The sequence below is a fragment of the Pocillopora verrucosa genome, chromosome 1 (assembly GCF_036669915.1).
Source record: "Pocillopora verrucosa isolate sample1 chromosome 1, ASM3666991v2, whole genome shotgun sequence".
Classification (NCBI taxonomy): Eukaryota; Metazoa; Cnidaria; class Anthozoa; order Scleractinia; family Pocilloporidae; genus Pocillopora; species Pocillopora verrucosa.
Window position 1 is genome coordinate 20,387,520 of NC_089312.1, and position 22,479 is coordinate 20,409,998.

Consider the following 22,479-nt stretch of genomic DNA (forward strand, 5'->3'; position numbering starts at 1 on the left):
TCACGTAATTTCATGAGATCGATGACTTGTTTTCTTCGGTTATTACGAAACCGTTTAACGGGAGAACTTGTTATGCTAAGTAAGAGATAAAAAAGACGTTTTCTTCTAGTAAAATTTGAATTACAACACATCCACTTAGTGCCCCGCAGGGCGCAATACTTTGCTTAAAAAAAGTGTATAACGGTAAAACGAAAAAAGAAGTGGAAGTAATTCTAACCCCGGGAGATAACGGATTTGGAAATTGATAATTTTTGAACCGGCCGAATAAGAGTAATACACAATAAAAAAATAAAGTAAAAACTAAAAAAATAAAATGTTAAGATATGCTTAATCGCAGCTTGGTTGTACCCGATTCTCTTTAATAGGTTCCTCCTGCCACCAAAATGGCTACTTCACCTCCCAAATAAGAACTTCGTTATCAAGTGTTTAAATGAGATTTCCGCGAATTTTACTCAGCTTATCCAGACCTAAAATTTCTGGTAAAATGGCGTGTCACTCTGAAAAAACATAGTGGCAAGATCGTAAGAGAGAAAAAAAACAGCATGTTGCAGATTTTTAACGACTAGTCACCGAAGTGGAGGCGGACAGTGGTGGATATTTATCTCACCGCTTGGCGGCTCGGTGCGTAAATATCCACCACTTTCAACGACACTGAGGTGAATAATTGTTTTACTATATACCTCACAGATGCAAAAAAATTAGTTTGTTTCTTTCAATATATCGTAAAATGGTCAGAAGTTAAACTGTTCATGCGTGATTTTGTCTAAAAGGCTACTCGGAGGTAAATAGTAACGCTCGCTTTCCGCTTGCGAACTAGTCAATCAGCGCTCACGAAAAGCATTATTCACCTTTTATGCCATGAAAAATGTACACCTACTGGAAATGTGAAAAGACAACCGTCCACGAGTATGAAGGTCAAACTGAGTTCAAACCACAGAGCATAATGAATTTATTTTGATCAGATAAGGCGACCATACAAACCATCCTATAAGACTAGGCGGAATATTAAACGTTATTCCCTCCAGAAAACAATAAAAATTATTGCCAAAACTGAAATATCGTTTGATAAATGTTCCCAGAGAATGGTCATTCATAAATGATTATGACGAGGCCACGTTTAAGGTTAGGGCAGCCCCAACAACACTGTTTAAGGGCAGTCTGGGAATCCATCCTCATTCTTTGACAGTCGATTAAAGTTTTGGACTAATCTAAGGGTTTAAGTCATAATTTTGAAAAGCTTAGATTTCGAGTGATGATTTAAGAAAAAACGCTCGGTGGCGAAGTATGTTCACGTTCTTGATGCAGCGTAGCAGTCCCATTTCTAAATACCCCTCTTCTGCTCTTATGACATCAATAGATATTGTGCAGGCGGTATCTGGTCACTTCGCCCCATGGTCATTTCGTCCCCAGTCACCTCGGGTAAGTTCGCTGCATACAAAAGTTACTTCGCTACAGCTGAAGTTGGACTGATTTTGAACTTATGTCAGTTCAGGTTTATTAACTAATGCAGCTTCCAGTCGCGTTCGCTAAAACTTAGAAACACAAAATATCATTTCGTTCGATTACTTTCCTCAACACGAATTCCTATGCGTTGTAATCCCTCAAAACCCCCTTTTAGAAAAGGTTACGAGTTTGAATAAAGATAACCTTAAGTTTGCGTAAATTCTTCGACTTTTTCAAGGAATTTATATTTTTATGAAAAGAACTGTCATGTTTTTAGTTTTTCTGTGTACTCTATGTATTGGCATGTATTGCATTGTTGATCATTGCTTTTATTTTATTTGGTGTCTCCTAAAGGAGCCGTTTGTCTTTTGTTTGTGATGATTTATCAGCCTAGTCCCTACTGTCTATGAGCTTCGGTCTGCCTTTCGTCGTGGAGTCTTCCAGGATTTGGAAGGTGACAGTAAAGGAAGAGTCGTTTTCTACGGCTGCAGGTAGTGGCTCAAGGATTGATGATTCATCAACAGCAGTATCGGCAAGTGGCTCGTAGAGGGTGGACATAGACCCGGTGAAGTCAACAGGCGTACTCTCAGCGACAGGCGTACTCTCAGACAGCGACATGGACAGACAGGTAACACAGCGCCAGTCGATGGAAGCACCAGTTTGCTCAGCAAAACGATAATCACACTGGGATTCCCGTTCCACAAGTACGATGTTGCCGGCGAAAACAACTATCAAATTGGAGGCCTTGCTGACGTGCTCGTATTGGATTCTGGCAAGCAATACATTCTGCAGACATGTTAACGATGACGCGAATTTTAACTGTTTGATAAAGTAGCGATTGAAGCTCAATGCTGATATGATAATCGAGTAAGAGTCGACCACCTTGTATACAGTTCCCTTCGATCAAATTTTCAATTTGGTAAAAAACGCACTTGGATTGGTTACTAATTGATTACTGAAGTCTCACCTCCATTAAAGTTCGCACATTGTGTGGGTAGTAGATGTGACAAGAAAAGAACAATACAGTCTTAATTAATGAAGTTGAACTGAAAAACTAAAAGCAGTTTAAGGCGTCACGTTGCAAGTTTACTAATCTAAGAGTGATAGAGAATCCTTTAAGGACCATTTTGAGATAACAGAAGTTTTATGCAACTACACGCGCAATAAATCAGTTGAGGAGAGTATCTCTCAACTCAACGACGATCGTAGGCATTTGGTAAGAGCAGAAGTAAGTAGCATACTCAGGCGTGCTAAACCTCCTCCCAATAACATTCAAAAGGATGTTTTCAATGCGCTTATAGCTCTCAAAAAGGATCCGGACAGGCTCGTATTATCTGCTGACAAGGGTAATTGTGTTGTGGTTATGGACAAACAGCAATATCACGACAAAGCTTTGTCTCTGCTTAATGACAAGAGTACGTATGCTGTCTTAAACTCTGATCCTACCAGTAAGAACCCCTCGATGGCCTCTCTGAATGCCATATATGATGAGATGTTACCAAGTAACACAAAGGTAATCGAGAAGCTCAAAGCTGTTGTAAACAATGACCAAGAAAGGGATTCTCTGAAACACCTCAAGAGGTATATCAGAGGTTTGGATTAAGAAATACAAGCCAAGTTCTTACGTTTTGTTAGTGAGTCTGAATTAATGTTATTTCCAGAGATTCTCGTAACATTTACACAACTTGAGGGTATTGCTCGAAGGCCCATTGCACACACATGCAATTATATTTTGGAGATATCATCAACATACCAATCCTTCCCTGAGTTGAGGGAGGAATTCAACGGCATCCTTGCTGTGGATAACTGGGAGATTGATATCGTCTGAGCATGAAAAAATGTGGTTGTCAATGATGACACTCGGCAGAAACGAGCGATGTCTCAAGGAGATAATAAGCTCCATGAGTCAGTTGTTATCCTTGTGCCAGTTGAAGTAATTTACATGAAAACGACCAAGAAAGGCCGAGAATGTTGAACAGTGAAACGGATCGGAAGTAACGACGTGAAGAGTAAATTTGGCTGAAAATTTCAAGATGTGTATAACACTAAGCAGCTCCTATAACAGTATCAAATATCATGAATTGAAATTCGACCTCAGTTAAATTCAGCCCAAAGTTTTCAGCAGGGAGTGGAAATTCTGTTATCATGGACCGACACTAAGGGAAAAACAGATTCTTTGAAGTGGTATCACCCGCTCTCTTGTTTCCAAACTCCATCCATTGCGCACATGCCTCAGTTTCACAGTTAACTATTTAGTAGCCAGTTTGGCAGCCGAAGCTAAAAGAATAAGAAAAAGAAAAGAATTGAAGCTTGGTAGACGCCAATCATGTTTATTTTGTTTTGCCGCCTGAAAAATAAAAAATAAAATCGTTACATCGGTTGACTCAGATAAAATCAGCCCATGGATCTTTGTTTTATTTCTGCTACATGCAGTTTTGTAATATTGAAAATATACTTCAAGTAATGGCTTTTGAGTTTTCTTTCACTTAAGTTGTTCAATGCAGTTTATGTTTGTACTCTGGTTGTGTTCGAAGCGACTCTTTCGTTCGCATGGTGGATTCATCAGGGTAATTTTATAATCCTGCTATTCACATGGAATTACGCCCTTTCGAAGAGATCAAGCTAAGATACTTCATCCTGAAAAAAAAAGGCAATTTTCATTTCGGTGTCGAAAGATTATCTGGGATTTCTAGGGTCGTTTCATAGTTCGCCATGTCATTGGTCTTGAAAACTCGCACCCCCCAACCCTGCCCCCCTCTTTCTCTTTCTCCTAGTTGACCTTGTGTTTGTAGCTCTCGCGCCCCTCAAGAAGAGCACGACTGCTAACTGAGATGATAACATTCCAACCCGTAACTGGAGTCCATTTAATCCATGGTATCAAAGTCCTGTACTGTACACTACGACTTGGAGTTCACAGACCCAGTTGACCCTTTTAAGCCACTTTCAGGGTTAGCGCAATCTACAATCAGGAATCCCTCAATCCAGGGTATCTATGGTATCAAAGTCCTGTACTGTACCCTAAAATTTAACTGCTATAGAGTTTGCGAAAAATATAGCCCAGATAAGTGCCAAGTTTTGGGTTTAATCAATCTATGGCATCAAGGCTCTGCAATGTGCAATGTCATTTAAATACCACACACTGGGTTGATACAGGGTAGGGCTGTCTAAGGTAATTTACGTTTTGAGTTAATTCAATGTATTACATCCTTGTCTTGCATTAAGATGCCTTAAATGCAGTTGACACGGGATATTAGCTATGTCTTATGTGCTACTTCTTTCGCGAGAGCAAAAGATGATCTCGCATTCCATGTTTCCGTGAACTAAATCTATTATGCGAGGGTCGCACGCAAAAAAGCAAGCGAACAAACGATTCGAAATGAGTCAGCCCCTGCAGCCTGTACACGAATACGACCACGGACCTCAGAACCCAGAAAACGAATCATGAAGAAGAACTCAAGTAACCGAACCAAGCTTGTTACACCACTACATAAGGATGTGTTGAAAACGGAAAAAAGCCGGTACGTTCCCTAAAGAGAGGGGAGACGTACTTTCATTCAATAATATAAAGACGTACCACTTTTTACGTTTACTTGGCTTCCACATCTCATTGACATCATAACCCTTCATACTAGGCGAGCACACACAAACGTTAAAGACTGTCTGAACAGTTTACGAATAAGAAACATCACCCTCAGAGCATTAGTCACTTTGGGAATAATTTGCGTTACCTCCAACTCTTCGATTGCGTATGCTTGGTATGCAGGGAAATTAACTAAAAGCGAAAGGGGCAGTGAATTTAATGACCTAGATTTGATTAATAAACACTATAAGGAAAGAAATCGCCCAGTTTTGCAGTCTCATTTCCCATTCATACATCGGACCATTCTCACGGCCACGATAGTCTACCGTGGTGGTTGCCGTTCCACCCTTTCTCGACTCATTCTTAAGCTGTAATACTACGCATAACAAGCTATTAATACACGGTAGAGTAAGAGCACAATTAAAAACACGGTAAAGTGAGACCAAAATTCTAGACTAGGAAGCAAGGAAGATATTTCTGTGGCCCCATTGCTATAAAACAAACCCACCATTAACGTAGACACGATAAGTAACGATTTTCTTATTCAGAAAATTCAGTAACCTCCCAGCCTCTAGGGAGTTCTGTATTTTTCACAAATACTCTTGAAGAGTTCATCGCAGCTTTTTCTATGAGCTGTAAATGAACATTTATTTGTCATAAATTTTGATTAAAAAAAAAAACGATCAAAAACTTTCTCATAACAAATATAGTAATTTACTTTGGTTATTTAGTTAATCTCTAATTTGAAAAATATACTGAAATTTGTTCCTCTAGATTTACTTCACAAAGAAAACAGTTGGAGGAAGACCACTTGTAACAGTTTGTTTTTTAGCTTACACCCACAATCTTCAGGTCTTAAAAAGCAAAACAACTTTATTTGAGTTAACTTAAAAAATCAACTGACGTCTTAGTGAAGCGTCCTCGTGAAAAAAGCACTTGAAAAAGATACTACGAGAATTCATTCCGTCAATTCCAACTTTTTCTGCCCCTAAAGTATTTTTTAGCTTCATGCAAGTTCTTTTTCTGTGAGGGTTCGGGCGCCGACCTCTTTGGTGGTGGGCTAACTTCCCTGGTTGCTCTTCCTCTTAGAGCGCTGACATCCGGAGTCATTGCATGCGCTGATCGTTTACGAACTCCTCTGTTAGAGTTCTTAAACAGATCAGGTGGGGCTTCAATTACTTGAGGACGCAGTGCAGGAGGATGCCGTTGCCGCACTGCCTCTGCTACTTGTTCAGCGCTTCGCAAAGAGGTACGTTTTTCATCGAGAGAGAGAGTACGGCTAAGGCCGGATGAATTTAAAGGGTTTGACAATCGTGATGTTCCTTGCACCATTGAAAGAGTAAAGGGCCATTGAAAGCCCTGACGCACTAGGAAAGATAACGCGTTTGAAGCTTTAGCTGTAGACCCTTGAGGTCTTTTTGAATGACCGTTACTTTCTGATCCAATTTTCAAGGACGAAGGTTCAGAGCTTTGCCTCAACGTTGAAGGTTTTGATGACCATGACGTATTGGAACGAGATGATGAACCACTGGCCGTGCCAAGTTCCTGTGGACATATGCGTTTGTCTAGCGGAATTGATGAAGTCGAGAGCAAGGGAGATGCACTGGAAGGCCTAGATGATACCAGAGAACCCAGAGGACGTGGGTTGCGAGACACTTAATGACTCAGTTAGAGCCTGGTCGACGGGCGAGACCAGTATCAACTGGTGACCACACACGCTGGGCCGGTGAAGACCTTGCAGTTGCTTCTTTTTCTTGTCGATACAGCTTGCAAAAATAACCCCTTTTATGTGACCTATTATTTTGGATGACATTATGCAGCATAGGTTGGCGCGTGTCAATTTCAAGTGAGTTATACGAATCAATTCCCCGGAATCAGAATTTGAATCCATGAACGTAGAAGTAGAGGTGGTTTCAACAAAATCAGTAGCTCTAACATCTGCTTATTATCACTTTTTGTCGGTTTCATCTGCTTTCCATGTACACTACCCTCAGAGGAATGACGGGGCGATTGCTTCTCGATGGCAATGTTTCGAGAAACATTATTTATCCCTTTATAAGCAGGGCCCTTAAAAGTCGCTTTGTCCTCGTTTGAAACTCCATTTTCAACTGACGGACTTTTAGTGGAATGTGATCGATATGCGACTTTGTCATCATCTGATTTCTTGGGCTTCGCCCTTCTGATCTTTTCTGGTATGCATTCCCTCCCGATGCAATGATTGACGTGAGAATGCTTTGACTCCTTTTCGACTGACTGATTTCCCACATGATCTTCAGATCTGGGGAGTTGTTTACAATTATTAGTAGATAATGTGATGACGATTTCTGGAGTGAGTTCTTTCCTCACCACCAGTCCCTTCCCTACTCATGCTCTTAGGATTGACAAATTCACTTCTTCTTGTAGAATGACTGTTCAAGGATGGCTCACTTCTAGTGGAGTTCGCATTAATGCCAGTTGCCTCTCGGAGTTTGGTTCTAAAGAGTTAACCGATTTTTCCGCCTGACGCCCCCATTTCTTTGACCCGGTGCTTCCATCCCACCACTAAATTCTTGTTGCCTACCAGACACGTTCCCGGGCGCATGCTCAGGGTCCACTGCTTGATCACTAATGCTGGAACGGTGGTAACCAATCCTTCTCGAAGACGGGTTAGGCTTCTTAGCCGTGGGTCTTTGGCCGGGTGAAATGATCTATCCTTGACTGATGTCAATGTAAAGACCGACGGTACCTCTGAATAAAGATTTAACTGGAAAGAAAACATCCTCTCTTTTCCGCATTTTCTATCCAAAGCTCTCCAATCTGGGGATCCTCCCTGATAAAATACGAAGTAAGGACGTAGCAGTTACTACTACTAAAGTTTGTTTTTTGGGAATCCAGAGATGCCGGCTAGGAGGATAAAACAATAATTGCGTATATTTCCTTTCCCACCTTCAGAGTTTCCATATGACCAAAAGACATACAGGTCCTGTCGAGCCCTTGTTAAGGCTACATTCATTTCGTTGTCTTGTCGGTAGAACTCTGCGAAAGAGAAGCATAATAAATCGGGCGTCAGAACGTCAACTAGCATCCTTCCAACAGGCAGCAATTCTGACGTTTTTAAGAAGACACGACATGTCAGCCCATGGAACTTATATTAATCCCAAATGACACTGTGGAGTCACAAGTTTAATTGGCCCAAAATCTATATCTTCACACCAAGGTGTTGTAAGGGCCGGCTATGAACGGTTTTCCAGGTAATGATAACCGTAAACAAAAAGCACCCTATTGGAACCCAACGACACAGCTGCGCTCGAACACACTTAAAATTATGACATCCTTCTCTCTTCCCTGGAAATGGAAAAAACAAAAAACAACAAGTGTACTTCACATTCTACAGGAGCTGTATAGAGTGTAATGCAGGAGCAATTTCAATGGGTCCGAAGAGTTTCAACAAACCTGAAAGCCATCCACGGTGTTGACCTCAATCGCAGCACTTCTTGTAGAAAGATCCCTGCAAAACATGGACAACAGGGTTCTACAACATGGATAAGCATAAGCAATTGCCTCTTGTAGAATCTTAAGTTTTGAGCCAAAGCTCTCAGCAGAAGTCTGTGGGCTAGCTGTGTCTTCAAGATAGCCAAATCATGATTACAATGTTTCGCCAAATAGAATACCGACTTTAGATAAGAGAAAAGTGCTTTTTAAGTAAAGCAAGTCGAAGACACTCTAACCAAATTGTAACTCCCCTAGGATACGGATCAAAAGGTTAATGAGCAGTTAGAGTGCGCGCAGTTTGCTACATATAAAACTAATTCAAGCCACAGCTAAAACAACTGTGTTTCAGGACTAGTCCTTTCTTGCCTTTTGTCACAAACAATTTCAATTCCGTTGAAGCAACGTCTTGCTTCACTTTCAGCTAAAGTAAGGGGTTATACCATCTAACCGATGTTCACCATGAAGACTTAACATACACATTATTCACCTAAGTCTCCCTTGGATCTCCACTTTCTGTTTCCGATATGGTGTGATAATGCCAATGCTTTCAGAGTTTAAAATATTTGTCAAATCGTAGCACAAATTTACAATGATATCAGCCTCGACGGGATTCCACAAAGCGCTGAAAAAAAGGGGACTCAGAACAATCAGTGACTATACTACTTTAATACGGTACCCTAATCTAATTCGTTCCCTAATGCCTAATCGGTTACTGAACCATTTATTAGAATAAAGATTATTTAGATAACATAATACATAGATGTATGACACAACAAGATGATACTCCATATGTAAATAAATTGTACCCTATGAAAACGGCTCTAGATTGATGCGGTAAATTAAGCAAGAAATAGTTTAGGCAAGGCTAAAACCAAGACAATGCAGCGCTTTCATCGATATAGAGTTGGACACTCCCAGGAGGCCTGCAGGAAAAAGCGATGCGCTGTCGCTCAATTTGCATTGCTACTGTGTATCCTATCCTTTTTTCCCTTGCACACTTAGGGTAACTAATTATTCCCCTCATCAGTATGACGGTGTTGTGTTAACAACACCTGGAAGTGAGCTGTGGCTCGGTTGCCATCGTGACCTTCTTGCCGCTGAGAAACTGCCTTCCTTTACCATTACCTGTGCAACATCTATCCGACTATCCCATCTAAGACTATTGACTAAGAGTTTTAACTGAAAACATCGAAAGCAAAATTAAAGCTCGTGATGGCGCTTTTGTGATATTGCTATATTTAGCAGTCTAATTCTGATTTGTGATATCCTTAGTTCTCGAAACACACGAGAATTCGAACCAAAGAGGTTTGAACACTTAAATTAAACCAATTTCGTGATTAGGACGATCTATGTACAATGAATATTTGCTAGTTTGCTGATTTGTGATATCCTTAGTTTCACTCACAAGAATTCAAACCAAAAAGATTTAAACACTTAAAATAAACAATTAAAGTGGTTGAAACGACTCATCTACAATAATTGTTTGCAAGTTTGCTGATTGTTAATATCCTTAGTTTCTCGAAACTCACAAGAATTCGCACCAAAAAGGTTTCAGCACTAAGTTAACACCTTTTAAGTTGTTGAGAAAATCTAAGTACAATAGATGTTGCTAGCTGGCAAGGCTTCTAAAGATAACATCACATTGCTTCACCATCCATCTTGCCAAAATGGTTTCATTTGCTCACCCTCTATCCTGGCATATCTCTCTTCCATTAACAACGTCAAAGAGTGCATAGTGCTTCACCAGAGGAAACTGTCTCTGTTCTACTGATCTAGAGTGCAAATACGCACATTCAAGACAGTGTAAGTGTTTGAACTTATGAAAAAGCAGATGACCCAGATATGAACCTAACGACGACTTTATCTTATTCCTTTCTTGAGCCATTGGAACAGGGGGTCATGCAGAGAAAGTCTGTCTGTCAGAGAAAGTCCGTCAAACTTGTTTTGGAGTCACGCATAAGCAATTCATCACAACGTGGACCTAGCAGCGACCTATCCTCATCACCCTGTCACTGTGTTGTCCGTCCGTCCGTTCATGAGTAAATAAGTCAGTCAGTCAATTAGCGACATGGGACACCGATGGGTCAAATGAGAGCACAGAAGAAAGGTGAATGCTCAAAAATGAAACGATAATAAGAACAACATAGCACTTCTACATAAAATTGAGAAACAATATCAAACCTGTGGCTTCTCAGGAAGTTTTTGTACACATGTGAAGAAGGGAAAGCCGCAATCTCTGGATGCATCCGGTACTGTTCTTCCAACATCAGTACTGGCTTCTCCATTTCTACAAACATCAACAAACGTTGAAGGGGCAACATGAGAAACAAGGCCATCTAATTTAGACTATTCGTTCAGGAGTCAGATGTAAGGAAGACTAGCGGGTAAAATGAAGATACTTTCTCGTAATACGCACTGCACTGGTGGACAGTATTGCTTGAAACATGCTGGGCTAAAAGAATCAATGGAGTTGCAAATATATACTGCCTCGACCCTATTCATGCCAGTTTATCACCTTTGGAGGTTTTACAAGGATAAAAGATAAAACAAATCGAATAGTGAATGCTTGGTTTCATGAGGATAGAATATATAATACATCGAATGATGAAGGCTTGCAGAAGTGTGAGAAAGCAGGCAAATTAAGAGTGCTTAGAGAGGTAGAAATCGCTTAAAATTGCACGTTTACAGCTCTACGTAACTTGCATACTAGTTGTTAGTCAAACCTCTCTTTAAAATATCAAAGCACATGCATATAAGTCTTTGTAAACTTAAGTGACAATACAGCTAGTCCTGAATTGGAATATTGATTAGTTTGCATAAGGCTACTACACAATGGTAAGATCTGCTTGGAATTCGATACAGAGGCATCATTACTGATTCAGAAGCTCACAGGCTGAATTTGGAGGGAATCATTAGGTCATACCACAGGTTTTGGGAACCCAAAAGGAGGGTGCTTGTTCATTACAATGTGTTATAATTCTATTTCATGTTTACAGCGCTACGTTTTAAACACTTCCCAAGGACACAAACGGTACACTCGTGCCGATGCCCTGTAAGTCCATTAAACGCTATCACACTTGATAGGTTCAATAAGAAGAGAAATATGAGTAAAGGAAACGAACATTTACTGTTTAGATAGCATCGCCCTTGCAGAAACAGTTAAGAGCGGCATTTGAAGACACAAGGACAATGCAGAGTTTTAGCGAAACGTAAAGCACTGGGTTACCTTTGGATATAGCGTGTGGTACTGACTTCTGCAGCAGAGCACTACTCCTTGGAGGCTTTACTAATTTTGTAGCCCAGTGCAACTTACGTTAACACCTACTAGTACTTAACAAGGAAATGGGAATATTTTTCATAGTCTTTTGCTTTCACTGGAATCGTGCCACCTCATAACAACACACCACTAGAATTCTAGTCCAAGATAAATGATTAGCGTCACGCCCATAATCCCAGTTTAATGAAGAAAAAAGTGTTTATGCGGTATATGCAGCTATTTCCTTCTTAATAACCGAACTCTTCTACGAGAGATGCAAAGACAAACGAGAGCAAGGCCTGGTAAAGTGGGATAAGTAAAGAAGCCCACTTCCAAGTGTTAGAGATGTGAAAACAAGAAGAAATAATAAGGAATGAGATACTGAAGGTTTCGCCCCTAATTCCTTTTTGCATCGCCCGAGTTGCCCCAGTAACTTGACTATGAAAATGGCAAAATCATAGCTTGAAACCGGCAGACAATCGCCCTCCAAGTCAAGCTTAGTTACAAATTGAGAGTTTTGGGACCAGCCTGATAAATTGGCCACGTTTTGAACTAATTTTTTATTTTTCTTTCACTGATGCCTAGTGTGAAAGCGATATGATGGATTGTTGACAGTGTAGATGATAAGAGAGCGTATACTTGTATTCGTCGACCCTTCTTTACTCTTCACAGTTACATCATTATCCAGCAGCTCGTCCGGATCTAGCACTTGAGTTCAAATTGAAGACACCCGGGAGGATTTTGATACTTTTGGGATTTTCTGGCGCAAGAATTGTCTAGTAACCCGGTACCTTGTCCGCTTGTCAGTCCATGTTGCGGGCTTAGATGATGCAGTGAATTGAGTTTAATAAAGAAGGGGCGAGTTCAAACGAGGCAAACAGGATCCAAGGATTGTTATGGTTAGGAAATTGAATAATCTCCTACCACTAGAGAAAGAGACAGAGAGAAAAGATATCTTAGGGGGAGAGACGTTTCCAACCGAAAGGACTGAAATTGTTTCTCAGTCCTACACCGGATGGGTGCACCAGAGTCTGGTTCACTTATCATTAGGGAGCTGTCTTTCCCACTTCTTCATTTCAACGTGAATAAAACGAGTAATGACTAAATTGGGTGATTCCGATATCCACCCTAGAAAAGTTAGGAGAGAAGTGATTTTCAAACGTTATATCCCTGATATTCATCCAGAACACTCCCCAAACGATACCGCCCACTTATCCCCAACTTGAACGTGCTTTATCGCTTTGACCATTACTTTTAAGATTTTTAAAACAATATAACAAACCTAAGCAGCACGTCTCCCTTAACCCCCCCCCCATTCATGGTTCCCTATCTTTTGCGACTATCTCTGTGTACCCACCCCTTCTGTCAAAATTTCTTGCCAGCCCCTTTCACCTTCTATACATAAATTGAGCAGCCATCTCACATGACGAGATGCACCAAATTAACAAACTATACAACTCACGCTTTTTTTAATATGAGCGTGTTGATGTTTGGATTCCAAATACCACGACCAATCCTTGCCGTTTTTCCTTAATATGGATATGTAGACACTTTAAACCCTTTTCCCGATGACTTTGTATTCCTTAAACAATAGCTTCCTTGTACAGAGTTTCGTATCTTTTCTTGTTTGTTAATGTATCAGCACGATTGTCCACAACGTCTTTTAAAATATGCTCTTGTCCACCTCTTGCTTCTGTGTATCCCTGAGATAGAGCCCATTCTCCGTTGATCTCGACGCACAAAGAAAAATTCCAAGAGCAAAGAAATATCCCCATACATTCAACAATCCCGCGCTGCTGAGCTTTTTTCAATCGCAATTCAAACTATCCGAAAAACGTGAAAATATCACGATTGAAAACCATATGACAACTACAGGAGAGTTGCCACGATCGCGGTCGTTGCTGATACCTTTCGAAGGTACTGTGAAACATCTTTGTAGCACACTGCCCCAAAAGCTTGAGATCTTGACTAGTAAAATCATGACAAGGGGTTACCCTGCCGGGCAACAGCATCAGTATTATAAAATTTCTTTCTTGTCAACGTAGAAGAGATGAAAGATTCCCAACAATCATTAGACTATTTCCCATAAGCCTGTTTGCTTTGCTTCATTTTCAAGATAAATATCCTCCATTTTGGACTCTATCGTAGACCTGTTACGTATCACGAGAAGACGTGAAACTTCGCTTCTTTAAACGGCTCACCACCATGATGATAGACTTTTCAAAATTCAAAAAATTACAGCTGATGGTAAATAGCGATGTTCTTTTGATTATCAGACAAGAACATCTTAAACAGTTATTCCACTGCTATTTGTCAATTTCCCCACTTTTTAAGCGCAAAGATACAAACGTGGTGCAGGTATTTAAATACGCTCCTCTTGTAAATCCCTGTGTTACTGAAACCTTCCCCAGTTATTACCTCAACATTTGACCCAGAGTTTTACAGCCCCAAAGTGAAAATTTATCAAGCGGTCTGCTGTATAAAGGCTACATTGTTTTAATGGTCGGGTCTGTTTTTCATGCTCAGTAAAGCCCAATGGGGCTGGACATTGTGCTCGTATAAAAGCCACATACATTGTGTACAAAAAGGGCAATAGTTATCAAGTAATATGAATCGAGTCATACAATTACATTTTAAAAATGTGCCTTTTCTTACTTAAGACCACACGCAAATCACAAGTTATAGAGGAAGATGATACGGAAGCCTATAGGTGAACTTACCTTCTTTATGATATCTGAAGAATCTGTAAAGTCTTTCAAACATGGATCTTGCAAATAACTTCTCCTTTGCTCTCTAAGAACGTTAGGAGAAGATAAGGTTATCACTAGGAGAAGGAAAGGTTATCACGTTTTCGTCTGGCTTCAAAACGTTCTTTAAAATTGAAGCTCATCCCATTCTTATTCAAATTATGGATATGCTATGCTTGGCGGAAGCGCCAGAAACAAATCAGGAAAAAACAAAATTAACATGTGCCAGAGGTCAATCACTAACTGAGAGCACGAATGAGTTGCCTCCAATAATATGTAAAACAGGAATAATCGTAACAAAAGTCGGTTTGTTGGTATGACCAAAAAAGATGGATCGCAAAACCATAAAGGAGAATAAGACTGGAAAACTAGGGGATCGTTGACTGAAGCTAAACAAATCCGTTTAAGGAAGGCACAAAAGAAAGGAAGTAGTAAAGATTTGTCAACTTTTTTTTGACATACCCCAGACAGTACAGTGCAAGGCAACTGCTCAGGATCGCCGACAAGAACCACTTTAGACGCCTGGAAGCAGAGTGGTATCAGTAAATCCAGTTCATTGGACTGACAGGCCTGTAAAAAGTTACATCACTCACTTCACTGTATGTTTTTAGAGGAATTGATTAAATTGAGTGTTAGTCGAGAGTGCTTTGGTTCTGTTTTAACTTCGGTTTAACAAATCAACAATAGTTTAGCGTGGTCTGTACTCTAATCGACAACGATATTCATCATAACAGTGGTCACAATATTGTGAACTCAAGAGGCACAGTAATGGCAATAATTTCGCGATCTAATTGTTGCCACGAGTTTTCACCCCCTCCTTTTAAAAGTATCTCCTGTTGTAACAGATAATTTCCATCGTTTTTTTATTTTTTATAGTGCGGCACTCAGTCGAAAATCGCTCAACCATAGAAATACCAACTGAGTACATGAAAGACTAGATTTAAGTTTCAAAACCAAAATGTTTTATCTAGAGCTTAAAAAAAAGCAACGTCATATTCAGCACCATTTTGGTCATGAAATATTTGAAAATGAAATCTTATCCCATAGACGTAAGATAAAGTATCTCTCTTGGAGTTATCTTACCTCATCCACAATAACGCAGGTGAAATGGGGATAGATACGCCTGCAAAAGGGGAGAAACATTAAATATAAATATAAAAACTAACAAGTCATCTTGTGACCGTTGAAGCAGATCAGTTCTAACCGTCCTTCCAGGTCCTGCTTTAAGCTGGTGCTACCAGCCCCACTGAGAGTTGTACAGATAATATCAGCACGATAGAGGATCTCCTTTCTTATACTTGATTCTTTTCTACGTTTGTTAGCTTGCTCTGCCCTCTGTTCCCGGAATTTCTTTTGCAGGGTTCGTACTGCGTCCATAAGATTTAACTTTTCCTTTTCCAATTTCTCCAGTTGCTGCTCGCAAATCAATAAAAAGAAAGGAAATAAGTTTAGAAGTTTAAATACCTCTCTATGATTTCTACCAGTTCTCAATTAATGCTGATAGTGATATAAACTGGGTTTTAGCTTTCCACCTTTTCTACAATACAACAACAAGTACAACAACAAACCAACGAAAACAAACAAATAAACAAAAACACAACACAAGGCTGAGTTGTGTACTTCGTGTGATGTGTGAGGTGAACTTTTTAACTTCGTTATCTTGCGTTCCAATTTCTTCTCTCTATCGTCAATGACTGCCAGACTTTCCTTGGTTTTGTTTAATCTGTCCTCCGTTTCGGAAGATGACTGATCGACCACGAGCTTTGTCATACTGTCTAATGAGAACTTCAAAACCCCCGGGTGGATATATGATTTACGGCCCACTCGCACCAGACACAAATCTCCACAGTTGTTAGAGATTGCTTGAAAAGAGAAAACGAAAATAATATTCAAATGCCTCAATAAGTCGCGTCGTACAGAAAAGTACATCATGTTGAATACCTCTACGGCTGCCACAATAAAAGAATGACGCTTAAGATATATACACGGATCAAACCGGCTTCTTCTTGCATATGCTCCTCTTTATGCGTCTTCCTTCAAATGTCAACATATTCAATTGCTACTACGGTAACTGGTTTGAACCCAAGAGTAAAATTAGTCGCATTCCTCAATTCTATCGATACCATCCAAAACTTTTGCACGAAAACTTGGAAAGCAAGCACCTCGATCGTAATCAACTGCATTAAATGTGCAAGGTAAGAGACAAGACAAACAAACAAAGGGCAAGTGATTTGCATCAGAAAGCTTACTTTTGTAGCTGAAGTAACCTTCACATTTCACTAACCTCTCTTGACATCATCTTGACGGTTACATCGCCTGTTTTTCTCCTTATCGTGACGATTTTGAAGTCGAATCTGAACTTTTGCAAACCGACCAATCAACTCGTCAATGGCAGCATTAGATGGGGCACACAAGAGAATTCTCACTTTGTTTCGAACACTTCCATTTGATGAGGTAGCTGTGGTCTGTCCTGGAAATTCTTGACCCCGCTACGAAAAAAAAAAAAAACAAACAAAGCTCATGTGGCTCACAGAAGTTCAAAATTTAGGGCGGCGCAGCTCGGTACCATAACGTTTAACGTGTAAAACACAGTTCAAAAGTCGAGTCTTACTTCATTTTTGCCTGTTTTCACATAAAGAGCAATAAGGTAATGACAAGTTGTTGTAGGTACGAATAGACGTGGAACTCCAGACGTTAGGCAAAAAACTTACATTAAGTATCTCCTTGACAAGACCCACAATCGTGTACGATTTTCCTGTCCCCGGAGGGCCTTGAACGAGACAAATGCGTGGTATAGGATAGGGATTATGGACAGCATTGGCCGCAGTTGAGATGACCCTTACTTGTGATTCGTTGTATTCCTTGTAAAGATGAATAGTTCATTCAAGGTAAGCATTAAGATGTTTCACGATTAATATAATATCAATCCTTGCCATTTTTTTCCTATGTAGATGGCGGAGATGGTTTAGCAATTTTGCACAGTGGCAATTGAACTACCTTTGTTTGTCTTTTTCTTGCCAGCATGAAGAATTCATTAGGAAAGTGATCTACCGGCACCGAAAAAAAAACCAAAACAAACAAAAAAGTGAAAAATAGGGTGATCGTGCAACCAATTGCTATGTTCTCAGACCAAATTAGAAAAGTGGCTATCACCGTTCATTACACAGCGTGGCATACACTTGTTAAGAGTGCTACATATCAGTAAGGATGCGCGATGAAAAATTGGCATGAACATCCAAGAGTGGTTACCACACACCTGCACGCGAACGTAACCTATTTACCACGTTGCACGCACCGCGATATTACTCGTGTTTCGGTATCCCACCCGTGGCTTGGTAAAAACGATCATGAACCCAATGTGAAAATATTTCGTATGCTGTCGAACGCGTTTTCGAGATTTCCACATTTTGTGGAATAAGTAGTACGATGTACGCCGTTATACTTAGGGTTAGGAAAATTAAGGGGGCTACAGGGGAACACTGGAAAACGACTAGGGACACAATTTCGCAGATGTCCTTTCCCTGCGTAAAACCAAGGAAAAAGGTGACGCCAGTACGCTAGCTACTTCCCCGTTACTTGTAGTACCTGAGCGACATGGGGTATTGTACGATAATCATCGGAGCAGAAATAAATTGCTCTCCGCGGTCTAAGAATGTCGTTGGCCAATAGGCTCTTGCTAAATTGCATTAACGCAGACCACTGCCTCAGTGCTGTCAACAGGGACGTCACAACCTGTACTTGAAGGCGACAGTTCCTTGCAGGTCGGAAGTTTGACGCAGTTTTAATGGTCAAGTTCAGATCAAACGTCGCCACAACAGCTTCTACAGAACAAACGCTTCAAGGTAAAAAACTTTTAAAGTCACAGACTTAGACAAATCATCCTGACAGAACAAATATTAATTTGTCACACAATGTGAAATAAACCTAACAGAAAACTATGCCGAGTTTTTAATTGGTACTTCTTCGATTCCACTGGACTCTAACAATTCCAAGACCTAAAAATCAATTCTTCGCACAGTATCCTTTTCATTTCTTACCTTTTCAGGTCTGAGACTTTCATGTCAATATAAAGAATAATACCGAACGAAAACTTTTCTTTCCTCCCATTACCTATCCTCTTGGTTTCAAGCCTGGAAGTAAAGGGGTCACGACTGTTCTTAAGCCAAGCTAATATTTGGTTGGCAAGAAACAAAAAAGTACAAAGGAAACAAAGTTCGTCTGTTAACCTCCTCAAACAATAACTTCCCGACTCGTACACATCACTGAGGTTGAAAAGTAAACATCATTTCAAGATAACATTTTATGGGAAGGGAACCATACCTTCCTCTCCACCACTAATTCCCAGACTACCCCGTCGTGACAGCTTAGCTCTTTGAAGAACTGACTTCTCCACCAATCCGAAAACTGCCGAGTTATTATCACTCCCATCTAAAAAAAACAAAACAAAGAAAAACAAAATAATGATAATAATAATAAAGTAAAATACAGCCATTATAAGAGTATGTGGAACTTTTGATGACTCGATGTCACGTTTCTCAAATTTCATTTTAAAGTACTTCTAATGGTCAACTGCCACTGGAATTTCATTTTCTGCTCCCTTCTAACAAAATCATTAATGATTCTAAGATAACTTTATTCAGCCTTTCTCAAATTATCAATTTTAAGGTAGCTCTATTGGCGACCTTTCATGATACTTTCATCGTTAGCTTCCTTTTGACAACAAACAAACAAACAAATGAAAAAGAACAATCACACACAAAAAAAACATAACAAAAAAAAAAAACGAAACAAAAACTCTAGGTGCATTTCCAAAAAAATTCTCATGTGCTATTAAATACAAACACACTATAGTAATCCCATCAGTCGTTACCACAGTTGGTTGGAGGAACCGTTGGCAATTTTTTATGATAATCGCGAAAATTGAAACACACTTCATTTGAGTGTGATGTGGTTCAACGTTTTCCCCGGTTTTAGTTTTTGCTTTTGAGTATGGTAGTTCATTACATTGTGGGCGAATAAATAGAGAATGGTATTTTTTTCATCTTGTCACGAACGTGGGACAAAGAAAAAATTATCAGTCCTCACGAAGAATCGAACCTCAGACCTTCGCATTCCGCGCTAAGATGCTCTGTCACTGAGCCACAGAGACTCTATGGTAAGCAAGGCCCACTGCCATTAAAGACTATATCATACACCATATATCACCATTATAGACCCATTATGTTAGTAAATCTTCCTATTAAAATTGAGCCGCATTCGTTCCTTTTCCCTGCAGCCTTCACTAGGTATCAGTGAAGTGAGCAAGGCCATTGCATGATCGAGCTAAAAAATATCCCATCTTTCATATCAAATCCTGGTGATAAATCAAAATTGGAGCCAAGGAGAAAATTTCACCACATCAGACGTATCTTATTCACCTCTTCCATCAGCTGCAGAGCGCGTAACAAGAACCAAATCACTTTCCATCGGGAACAAAGCCCCTTTTTGTTGCTGTTCGTTAATAACACCACGGCAAGGAATGATCCAGAAACTATTGGCGTTACTTCCATCGAGAACATTCATGGTAACACACTTCCTGTTCACTTCCTTACCACCCCAGGAACCTAGAGCCTAAGATGAAAAATTGAGAGTTATTACAAGTAGTTTGATCGAGGTAAACGTCACAAACCGATCATCGTTACGTGTAGAGCTAACAAGAAAATGAATCAGACAACCAATTGTATCTTGAGTTTGCTATAACAAACGACAGGCCTTTAGTTACGAAAACACTAGCATTCGAATATTTAAAAAGTAAGTTTAGTAGAGTTCCCAAAGTACTGCCCGCACTATTTTACGAAATGCAATATCTACGGCGTGCCAAAGAGCAGGAAAATCAAAAAAGCAGTTGATAACGAGAAATATTAATAAACAAGTTGCATTTTTCCTGGGACGGGAGCAGATTACTTTTCATAACTACCCGCCGTTTACCATTCTGCCCGTCCTTTAAATCTAAACGGCTAGATAGAATCTATAATATGCTTTTACTCTAGTACCTGTTGCCAAATTTCCATGAATAGCAAGGGCTTGAATATTTTGTAATATTCGTCCATAGAGTTGAAGCTTTCCGGTACACGATCTGCAACATAATTTCGCGGCAAAGTGGTGGATCTACCATTTCTCAATGACTCAAAAAAGTGATCCACCCTCCAGGTTAGAATCTCGCGGAAAAAGTCATCCTCTGAAAGAACTCTAGTCGGCTTTGTTATGGCCGCCTGAGGAGACGCTAGCTTACTCAAGCTTGCAATTCCACCAGAAGAGTTTGTGACCGCATCAGACGAACGTATGTCAGGTGCAAATGTTACATGTTTCTTAGGTTTTACACTTTTGACTTCTTCATCTGGCAGAAAGTTATCATTTAAGTCTGGATTTTGCACAGGTTCGTCCAACGGGATATCCCCAACATTAGCATCTTCATCTGACAACGAAAGGTCATCTTCCGTCTGATTTGTGGTTTGCGTGCCGTATACGTCAACAAGATCTTCTTCTATGCTTGCGAGGGCATTATCTTGAGAATTCAGCAAAAGTTCACTGTAATTGCAGCAGTGACCCCAAAAATTCATATCATCGTCGAAACGAGTATCATTCTGAAGCTGTTTGCTAATGTCAGAGAGAGAAAGTGTCTTTTCTTCCCCTTGTTCCAAAGGTTCAGGTTTGACTATAGAAAGAACTGGTTGGGCGTTTTGCTCCGAATCTATACAACCAGCCAAGATAAAATCACTTCTTCCAATTTCAGCGTCAGTTGCATGGTCAAATGAAGAGGTGTTATGAACGTTTTCTGGCTGCTCTTTCTTAACAAGACTACAGTCAATGTCACGTACTACTGGGCTTGCAGCCTCCACATTTATGGCTTCATCATCCGAAAAGCGGTTCACTTCAGTTTTGACCATCACACCAGCAAAAGGATGATGTGCTGCGAGGGGCTCATCATTCAAGTCATCGTTTGAATCAGCGGATTCCGTTTTTATTGTTATACTGGTATAATTTGTTGGAATTCGTGACTCTGACTTTCTTACACTTTGAGAAGAAAAACATCCCTTTCGGTTGTGTTTTTCCTCTTCATTTTATCAATGTTGTCGCCTGCGACGGTCTTCCGACAGGAGGCACCTTCACCATCCATCTCTCTGTCTTCACTTTTCACCTTAACTTTACGGCCTTTGTCATCACTTTCGAAAACCGAACGAAGGAGCTCTTCGTCGGAACTACTCATCTTGCTATCACTATCAACAGCTTCCTTTGTTGACAAATTTTTCGACCGAGTCGTTCCTGAATTTGGCGATGGATCTACTTCATCCATGAGTTTATTGAGAGCAATATCGTCGTCTTGAAGGCTCTCGCAGTTCAAGTAATCGTCTAAAAATGTAAGATGCTCTTGTCTCGAGGAAACGGGCTTTGTTTGATTGCATGTATCTGGTGAGGATTCTTCGTCATCCGACAGAACAATTGCGTCTTCTTTCCACGCACCTTGATTAAGCAAGCAAATCAAATCGCGTCTAAAGTACTGACGAGAAGAATAATCTTGTAAAACTGTACAGCCTACACCAAATTCAACTGGAATTTCTCTGAGTGAAATATAGGAGACCCTCCTTAAAACAAGCCCCGCAAGGGACAAAAACAATGGTTATAACGCCAGCAATTGAAATATGAATTTTACTCTGAGGGTACAATCTATATGTTGTAAGGGTAGCTCAACTCTGGCCTGGCTCAACATTCTGGTTCACTTTCAATTTTTTCCTTTTTTTTCATTCCCGTACTCAAGTGTGGTCCACGTCTTTATCCATAGTTCACATACATGATTTTCATATATTCATAGTCAAAAATTCAAAGGGGAAGCTAATTGGTCAGACACATGCTCCGGAATAAGGGTATAAATTTCACTAATGAAAAACACTTTTGCTCAATGTTTTTTTAAAAAAAAGAAGTATAAACTCTTGAAAACTATGGAT

General features: G+C 40.1%; 1 protein-coding gene across 1 annotated transcript in view; it reads right to left on the minus strand.

Annotated features, from left to right (window-relative positions):
* Window positions 1–5,155: 5,155 nt before the first annotated feature.
* Window positions 5,156–22,479, minus strand: part of LOC131781192 (uncharacterized) — a 31,972-nt gene continuing 14,648 nt past the window's right edge. The window contains 30 exon segments of the mRNA XM_066163294.1: window positions 5,156–6,653; window positions 6,655–6,713; window positions 6,715–6,887; window positions 6,890–6,967; window positions 6,970–7,334; window positions 7,336–7,500; window positions 7,502–7,673; window positions 7,676–7,772; window positions 7,775–7,804; window positions 7,806–7,832; window positions 7,949–7,972; window positions 7,974–8,036; window positions 8,292–8,320; window positions 8,323–8,347; window positions 8,456–8,510; window positions 8,982–9,116; window positions 10,180–10,266; window positions 10,676–10,781; window positions 14,471–14,543; window positions 14,960–15,067; window positions 15,581–15,620; window positions 15,702–15,910; window positions 16,118–16,359; window positions 16,782–16,986; window positions 17,209–17,358; window positions 18,083–18,318; window positions 18,818–18,925; window positions 19,915–20,107; window positions 20,530–21,566; window positions 21,569–21,997. Coding sequence (XP_066019391.1) covers window positions 5,990–6,653; window positions 6,655–6,713; window positions 6,715–6,887; window positions 6,890–6,967; window positions 6,970–7,334; window positions 7,336–7,500; window positions 7,502–7,673; window positions 7,676–7,772; window positions 7,775–7,804; window positions 7,806–7,832; window positions 7,949–7,972; window positions 7,974–8,036; window positions 8,292–8,320; window positions 8,323–8,347; window positions 8,456–8,510; window positions 8,982–9,116; window positions 10,180–10,266; window positions 10,676–10,781; window positions 14,471–14,543; window positions 14,960–15,067; window positions 15,581–15,620; window positions 15,702–15,910; window positions 16,118–16,359; window positions 16,782–16,986; window positions 17,209–17,358; window positions 18,083–18,318; window positions 18,818–18,925; window positions 19,915–20,107; window positions 20,530–21,566; window positions 21,569–21,997 — 5,384 coding nt within the window. The 3' untranslated portion in view covers window positions 5,156–5,989.